The 9411-nt window shown below is 41.7% G+C and overlaps 1 protein-coding gene across 1 annotated transcript; it reads right to left on the bottom strand.

Moving 5' to 3' along the window:
• Positions 1-1194: 1194 nt before the first annotated feature.
• On the bottom strand, positions 1195-4980 carry ppp1r3cb (protein phosphatase 1, regulatory subunit 3Cb). Its single transcript, XM_080834173.1, has 2 exons — positions 4784-4980; positions 1195-4023 (listed from the first exon to the last, which is right to left on the bottom strand). The coding sequence occupies exons 1-2, from the start codon at positions 4795-4797 to the stop codon at positions 3090-3092; spliced, it is 948 nt and encodes a 315-aa protein (XP_080690299.1). The 5' UTR covers positions 4798-4980; the 3' UTR covers positions 1195-3089.
• Between the last annotated feature and the right edge of the window lie 4431 nt (positions 4981-9411).

Below are 9411 nucleotides of genomic sequence, written 5' to 3'. Positions count from 1 at the left end.
TGAATGCATTATGAAGATGTCTCAACCTTTTCAATTCCAGATGTACAATTGAGCAGAACACACAGGGATACAAGAAAACATTGTGAAGGAAGGTGTATTCTCTCCCTTCTGCACACAGTGAAAAGAGTGGTCAAAGAGTGAGAGGCAACCATGGACCTTAGAGAGGGAGAGTAAGACCAGCAGCTGAAATGGTGGGAGTTAACAGAAGAGCTAAATTAGCAAACAAGCTAACAAGATGTAAAATGGTGAAGGCTGACGCGTCAGGTGACGCATGTGAATGAGGTGAACACCACAGGAAGATGTCTTAACGCTGACAGTAAATATTACGCAGAAGCTTCCTGTTTCGTCACTGTTTGACAACATGTTTTTTTGTAGGACGTGCAGTCTGTCATGAACACAGACATTCAGCCAAGTGTGAAACTGCAGCACTCAGCGTGGACACGATTTTTGAGAAGGCACAGTTCAACGCAGAGACTAGATGTTGACTCTGTCTAACAATTCGGTCCAATACCCAATTTAATTTAGTTCTAAAAAAAAAGATATATAATTAAAAAGACAGAGAAAGAAGAAATTAAAGGGTCCACTGTCTTGAACCGTCCCTGTCTTCCTGTGTTGTGTTAGCTGACCTACAATAGATGCCCATGGATCAAAGGGAGGGGATATTTTAGTTTGGCACGGTCTTCTTCGCCTCTCGTTTGTTTCTGGGCAGATGAGCTATTTTGTCTCCGCTTGTTCAGTTTCTCAGTGGCCTTTCATTTTTTTTTAAATAAAATACTTTTGTTTTCTAAATTGGTAATTTCATTGGAGCTTGACCTAATTCTGGACACATTCCTTTTGGTGACATTTTCTCTGACATTTTCTCTCTATAATGGGTGTTTTACTCTACATGTGTTAATAAGCCATTTAACCTACTTTACTGGCGTTAACAGACCATTTACGGTACTACATACTCCTATCATAAATACCGGCTCTTATATTTCCCAGTGTTAATATAAGACTGTAAACTAGTGTCAGATGGTTAAACAGAGGACTGTTTTGTTGTGATGTTATAATTTCATAATTGCCCCATCAATCAGTCAATTAATAAACTATTGAAAGGATGAATGAATTAGCACATATGATGAATGTCTGATAAACCATAAGCAAGAGATGCATGTCTAATCATACATTGAGCACATGTAAAACTCATGAGTCTTTCTCAGTAGAAACTTGTAGCGTTTTATTTCTAAAAGGAACATGACACATATGACCATTCTTTCTGACAGACACCTTTCTTTGCAGTAGAAAAAAAAGTCGCACACATACAGACAATAAACCAGGCCACCATTGAGGCCTGTGTGTTCTTCTACATTCAATCCATAACACTTAACTCTGTAATCTCTGTGGCTTGCACTGGCTAACTGCCATTTGCCAACACCGTACATCCTGCTGCCAAGTCATCGACCTTTTACGTTCTGAACAGGTTTTTCCATCTGATGATAGGGGAAAAAAGCAAAAGCACTAAAAAGAAAGCTATGACTAGTCTTCGCCTCCACCCCTGTCCTCCATATTGCAGACACGCAAGCATGTCTCGTCCCTTACGTACAAAATACTTCCCTTAAATTACATTCTCCATCCCTCGTTAAATGCAATACCATAACCCCCACCCTCTGCTTCTTCTATTCACATAGAAAAAAGACAATTCACATACATTGGGTCCACAAATCAAGCTACGTAGACAACAGCCTAAAGCAACCTTTAGCAGCAAACAGACAGAAAAGGGAAAGATGTTGGGAAGGCACACTGATTGTGTGAGGATATAATTACTTAAAGTTAGTGGACTTGGAGAGTTGGCTCATGTGCAAAAATGGTGCATCTTTAACACCTAATGACTAACTGTACTCTGTGCAAAAAAAAGGGGGGGGGGGGGGGGCCTAACCGGTATGCATATTTCAACTTTTGCCTCTGAAAGTGATCATTTATGTGGTACCATGAATATGGATACAGAAATACATAAACTTCAATATGAAGTGGAAATTCATGCTGTACCAAATCATTTCACTTTCACATTTTGGCATTTCAAAAAGAAGGCATCATTCCGTATCAGTGCAAACTTCACTAGTCTCAGTGACTCAGGCCTGGGGACCATCTGAGACGAAGGCTGGGGGTGCGTGCGGTGATGAGAAGGTGGGGGTTAAATAAGGACCCCTTGCATTCAGGTTGCTGGCATCAGATTGTCACACTCAAATCCAACGTGATCCAGAAGAACATTCCCCTTCATGAAAAAAAAACCCAAAGAAAAAACAAAAACATTAAACTAAACATACGCTGAACCTGCCATGGGGGTGCTGCACAACTCAGCAGCATGCACTACATAAACTAACAGACACGATCTAGACTTCTGCACTCAACTTGTCTTTGCAAAGACCTTGCCTTAATACAGGTCTGAAGTAATGCCACCAACCTCCATAGAACTGACTTTGACAATCCGAGACAACTTCAGAGGAAGGCATTTATGATACAAGGAAAACAAACAAACAGAAAACCCAATGAAACTAAAAAAAACTTTAAATTTAAAAATCGAAGAAATGCTTTAAGTGCACAGCAAAAATGGGATACTTGCAAATAAAAGGACAACCATTTGCCAGAAGATTCAGCTGAACATTATCCTGTTCTGCCAAAGTGAGTTTCGTCCTGCTCCATTTTATTCTGCCATGTCAGACGACATGACGACAGCAATTAGCCACATTGGTTAATCTCACTATTCTGTACTGGGATTAGAGTGGCCGGGACAGCCGAGCACTAACTGTTACTCTCTTCACATCCACATTTGCAATAGTGTCCATTTCCCCAAGAACATTTCCCCCAATTATATTCGAGTTGGCAAAGCAGGAAGATAATGTGGACATCTCTCAGATCCGATGGGGTTCAAACTGTTAGCATCTGTGATTGAAGTTCAAGTTGACGGGAACTGAATGGCTTCAGCTCTCTCTGTGGTTCCAGTTCTGGAATAAGCCTCCTCTAGGCTTGATCCAAGGACCAATCTCCACAGGCTTCATCTATGGGACATTTTCTCGTGGGTTAGTCGTGTGGGGGATGTTTTTGTCATATCACCAGTAGGGGGTGCTGCTCTCGATGCGGCCCCAGCTCTGCCACTCGGGGAAGAAGCCGCTGGATGTTCTTGGGCTACCAAACTGGTCGAATTCCATCTCAGGTTTCTTGTCTTGGGTCTTGAACTCCTGCGGGGGTTTCTGGATGGTGCCCGGATGCTGGTCCTGCTCTTGCTCCGAATGGACCAGCTTGTAGTTCTTGCCGTCGTTGTTGTCCCAGTACTCCTGGTCCAGGGTTTTATAGCAGATGCAAAACTCCAGGCTTTTATCTTGGGGAATGACGCTTGGCAGGTCGATGGCAAACGAGAACGTGTCAATGTCCAAGCATCCATACACGTTATTCATGTACAGGCAAGAAACGTCTGTGTAGTTTTTCCACGAATCGAACGTTATCCGGAGGTCTACTGATTTCTGGAAGCTGATGTTGCTGACTTTGATGGTTCCGCTGAGGGACTTGTCTTGGAGCACACAGTTCTCCAGGCTGACGAGGTTCTTCTTCAACCGGTTCCGGAAGTCAAGGTAGTCTGCAGCAGGCTGGTTAAAGGCCAACACCATGCTCCTCTCTTTCGCCACCTTCAGGCCCACGATGGCGTTCTCCAGGTCTGATAGCTCGAACTGCAGATCCGCCAGGGGGTCCTCTTCGAATTCTTTGAATACGTGGATGGCGGTCAGCGACTTGCCCTTAGAATCAGCGAACACCACCCTCTTCTTGCGCTTGGTCTTGGGACTCTTCCAACCCACGGTGGGGGTCTCGACCTCTGCCTTGGAGCTGATGCAGGGGCGCAGTGGCTTGTACTGGCAGGCAAGCCTCCGTGCCTCGTAGGATCCCAGGAAACTGCACACTGGCGGTGACTGCGCCAGGCAGATCCGCATGGCCATGTCGACCGGCATGATTGGACTTGGCATCGGCCTAGGGTTTAATATCTGCAGGACCCTGTGGTGGAGGAAAAACAGCCGACATTAGACACCTCATTTACCAACAGGCAGACTAGTAGACAAGGGACTCTGCATAACGATTAGGATACAGCAGTGATGTGACAGAACACCAATATTAAACTACTAGCCTACTGGCCACTGGCTTTGGGCCATTAGTCATAACTAAAGCATATATTTGGAGTGCCAGAATGTTGCATGGACATTTGTTTTAGATTTTAATCTCAACAGTGTTGTCTCCCAGTAGCCTAGGCTACAAAGTACGAATGCAGTCAAATTACAAGAAGCACTACACAAAAATTACAATTCTTACAGTTCACTATATGTATGATATCGAGTTTCAATAGTGATGTTTCATTTATTACTTTAACACGCTAAACTTAGCATACAGTAAATAAATCAATCACATTCCTATTTTAATCCAAACAAGTTTCTTTTTCTTTACCCCTCTTTAGATAAATGTGGTTAGAGGCTCAATTGTACTTACATTTACAATTTATTCAATTACATTTGCATGAAAGTAAACGGTAGTCTAAGAGACAGAGACATTCCAAAAGGCTGAGGCAAAAATTCAAATATTTCTATCACTTGGGCTAACGTGAGCCTCATAAGGCACACAGTGTTCCCGTTTCAAATGTCTTTTATACATCCACAAAGCCGTTTAGTCGCGATGACTACTGTTACATACTCGTTTAGATACGTTTAGTTCAGCCTACTTCTTTTAAGCGTTACAGCCAGTCTGACGCACTTTGCCATCTTACCTGGTGCAATTCATTGTAAAATGTTACTTTGTCCTCGGTAAAAATGAAATAATATTGGTTGAAATAAAAAAAACTTAAGACTCTAAGAATACTGCTTCAGTTACCAGCTAAGTAATTAAATAAAAGCATTATAAAATAAGACCGGTTTTGGACAATGAATGCCTTGGGTCCTGCGACACACCCCCTTCTCGACTCAGCTCGGCTGCACTGGCAATGACGGGGTCGCTTTCACACAGCACATCAAATCTATTTGCGTATTGCTTCACACGAGAGCCGCGACAGCCAATGAGAATACTGAAAAGTTTCAGTTCGAGCCAATCAGCACACAGCCTCACATCACTCCTGGTGCGCATGGTGAAGTAATGCAGCCCACAGTTTCAGTGACCAGGAAGTTTGAACGGTGAGGAGAAAGAGGGAGAAAGAGAAGACTATACTGAAATTCAATGTAGACCCCTGTCGGGAGATAGAGGTGTCTGCTGGCTACTGTATTCAACCATTTCAGCCTTCACCTGTCTCTCCCTCTTTCTCACACTCTTTCTTTGTTTTACTTGAGTGTTTTCAAAAATGTTCATGAGTAAAACTATGAAGCCTATATTTGCATTAATTGTATTGTATGTAAAAGTTAATTAATGGTCAATAACCATATAAAAAACTACCCAAACACTAACTCTAATGTATATAGACCTACAGCATTTGATCTCCTGGATGACTAGTTTTCAGGGAAGTGAAATGTAGGTCAATATGCGGCATTATCATTCATCATGTCAACCACATGTGTTGCGTTTTTTCCTCTGAGATTATAACATACAGAAACTGCATACATCACTTCTGTTATCAAACAGTGCATCATACTTAACTGACCCTATCATGCCGCTAAACCACATCATTGTTAAACTGTAGGTCGGCTATTTTTATCAAAGTTTGAAGTGGTCCATGCTATAACACACACAAACTCCTCTCCATCAGAAGAGCAGAGCAAGAGCAGACGCCATGGGGACCGTGGCTCTGCGTCACGTAGCCTGCATTGTCAGCCATCACATGGTTTGTGGTAAGAGAGAGGATGTAAAGACTTCCTCCAACCACAGGTAAGATTCTCTTAAATGACTGTGACTATGCCTAATACCCCTTAGAGTGAGAGACATTACGTGTGAGAGAGATAGATAAAGTGTGAGAGAGAGAGAGAGAGAGAGAGAGAGAAAGAGAGAGAGAGAAAGAGAGGGGTCATTAAAAGGTCTTTCTTCTACCTCACAAGCAGTTCACATCCATATATGCATAGCCTGACAGTTTCCACATTATGGTATATAAGGAATTATATGCATATGAGTTGAATGAATACACTAAAATTACCACAGTTGAAAGTAAAGGTGATTTTGGATTTGTCTGTTTTGCAGAGCTTTGCATACTAGTTTTTTACATTTTAAAATGTTAAACAAGATGCAGTCATTTACAGAATTATTTACATCTGCAGTGACAGTGCAAAATATGACATACAATAAGCAAAAAAAAAAAAATTATCTGCTGATAGATTATTGTTTTTAAATCTCCACATCTGCACTGCTCAGACATGTTCTAAATAAATATTGCTTTAAACTGTTCCAATATGTGATAAAAAAATATCGTTGTTTTTATACGTTGTATCTAACAGCTCAAGGTAAGTGCGTCACTCTCAGTGAAAGCATATGATGACAGCATAAACATCTGAGCCTTGCATTCAGTAAACATTAACATGTTATCAGGAACAATCAAGTTTTAGGCATCACAAGTGAGATTACTCTCCCATGTAATGGAAACTATTGAACAACGCATAGCATGGTTTATGATAAAACGACAATTGCGTTACCTCTCAATGCCAGAGTTTCCCTTAATATCCCCTCTTGTCCTCTTGATGGTCCTCAGCCAAACAGATATACTTGCTGAAGTTCAGTGCACCAAATTCTGTCGACCAGCCAGGAAGACTATGTTATTGGACAACTGCAGACCAAAACAGGAAGTTCTCCCCTAGGCCAGCCCTCTTACGCTATCTATCATGCTATGAACAGACTAGGTCGAACATGGGGTTAAGAGCATTCCTCTGTTTGATGAGTACATTTACATTTAGTCTTTTAGCAGACGCTTTTATCCAAAGCAATGTACAAGGGAGAGAACAATCAAGCTACAAGCAAAAAAGAACTAGTGTAACAATAAAAACTATTTTACATAAGAAACAGAAAAAAGTGCAGGAATGTAACTACTGTAAGTGCAAGTTATGAGTGCAAGAGTTAGAAGAGGGTAGGCATTTGCTTCACCAAAAGTGAATCCCTAAGAGATTGATATCAGTGCTAGACTGTATCAAACAATAGCTAATTATTTTATGACTATGTCTGAACACAACATGTATTACTCTGTTAATAAAGAATAATTGTTACACCTCAGACTTGCTGTAAATGAACAAATTTACATTTGATTGGAACACAATTGGCTATTGTTTTCAGTGACAGCATGTTGAGCTATCGACTACAGCCTATTTAAGACAGAACAATAGAGGGAGGGAACGCCTTCAAGTCGTATCAGTCCACTGGAACAGTAAACACACACACAACATGACGTGACGCAGCAAGCTCGTGCTTGCCAAGCATCCAGGTGTGAGCACAGGCTGTCAACTTTGCTTTAGCAAGATGTGCTTTGGCGGGGGCCTGGCAGTGGGTGGAGGCAGCCTCCCATGGAAGCTCCATAATATCCGCAATCTTCCATATTTCCCGTTTTGTTTCACCCTGGCAGGCAGACGCACTTGGATATCTGAGAAAATGCCTTATCGTGACATTCAGGTGAACCTTGGGGTCTATATAGCAAAGGAAAAGAAAAGTCACATCACTTGACATCTGACCTCGGTCCCCTGGTCACAAACCCTGCACCCTGACCTCAATGCCAAAGAGTCAGGCTGGTTGGTGTGGCAAACAGAACCCACGCTCAACCCAAGCTCAACCATATTGGCGATACTCCAGTCAGTATGATACCAAAAAACAATATCAGACCACAGAGTTACTTAGAACTCCTCATGATGCTTCAAATGAATGTCATGGGTAATTAATCTAGCAGGAGAGATGCTAATTAACTTTGTCACCTCATGTTTAATGTTCCGCAAGCTGTTGCACTCTTGCATGAAATGAGCTCTGGAGTCATCGGGCCTTTGTAGACAGAGTCTGCCTGAAGGATCTAACACAAGCTCGTGCTGAGGCGAAAATGAGACGCTCGAAGCTGTGAGATGAAGGGTTATTTTTATCGGTGCTAGTGAGAGTGTCTATCTCCTGTCCCTTCTGTCCAAGGAGGTGTTGTGCAATACTGCCTCTAACAGTGACTTTGGAGAGAGGCACTGTCATTGTTTTGCTGTGCAAATTAATAAAGAAAAGAAAATCAGGGTACGTTTTGTTTTTTTATTCAACAGGGACAGGTTGCACAGAGAAAACCAGTTGGAGCTCCTAGAATCTTTTATCTGAAAGCGTGTTACATTTTACATTCAGTCAAGCCATGAGCTAAGACAGTTGTCTTTGCAGCTAACTGACTGGACCTTGGTCTTTTCTCTTCTATCTAGTATGATGTTGGAACAACCTCGTCAGATCACAAGTCTACTGAAGAAAACCGAATTAGAATGTGGTTTGTGACCTCTTAATTATCATTTTTCGTTCACAGATATGATATACTAGTCAAATACACTAGAAAACGAGAAGTTTTGAGTGGTCAGTGACAGTTTTAAGTGACCTGCGGTGGATCAGGTGAAGGTCTGCTGCCTGCCACAGGTTGCTGAAATACTGTCACTATTGCAGCCTAAGACAATATTTGCACAGCTATTGCGAGGACGAGCCCACATTTAAAAATAAACTTGTGGATTACATTGGACAGGAGCCATGAGGGGGCAGCTGTAAAAGAATTGCATCAAGGCAGCCAAGGCTGGATTTGAACTTTCATATAGTCCTGCTTATACATGCATATTTCCGCTCTAGGCAGTAGGGGGCTGTGCTCGTTCTGGCCTAAGTCCGGCTTGGTTCTGGCTCAATGTTGACTGCCATCTGGGAACCGGGCCACTACTCGGTTCCATGTTCCATGCTCAGCTAACAGGCATTGATAATGACAGTGGACAAAGTTATTTTCTCACTAAAGTCTCGAGTGTAAAGTGTCCTGCAGTGTGCTTTTCCTATCTCAATATTCCATTCAATAAACTATGAAGTACTCACATGCCTGTTGCAGACTGCTGCCAATGCTACGTGCACAGATGCAAGTGCAGATATTTTTAGTTGCCAAAAGCTTTTTGGTTCATCTTCACTCAAACTGTCCAGATGTTTGATTCAGAGTTTAACAAAAACCTGAGCAATACTACCCTCTAGTGTACTGTGGTGCCATCTGGTAGATCTGAAGTTAAATGTTACTGTTGTAAGTCACTCAGTTATGAATAATTGGATAAACGATTTATGGTTAAGCAAATATGTAAATTTGGGTTTTTAATCAGCCCTTCAGTTTCTGGGGAAATAATATCAAATAGTTTTACCACAATTAATATTATCAGTAAGTTGTAGTATAAACATCAAATATAGACTATTGACGTGAACCTTCAAACATATTACAGATTTTAACTAAATTAAATCACAGTTCTTCCA

The sequence above is a fragment of the Sprattus sprattus genome, assembly GCF_963457725.1.
Source record: "Sprattus sprattus genome assembly, chromosome: 3".
Taxonomy (NCBI): Eukaryota; Metazoa; Chordata; class Actinopteri; order Clupeiformes; family Clupeidae; genus Sprattus; species Sprattus sprattus.
The sequence above is the reverse complement of the archived record's forward strand: the minus strand, read 5'-3'. Positions and strand labels throughout refer to the sequence as shown.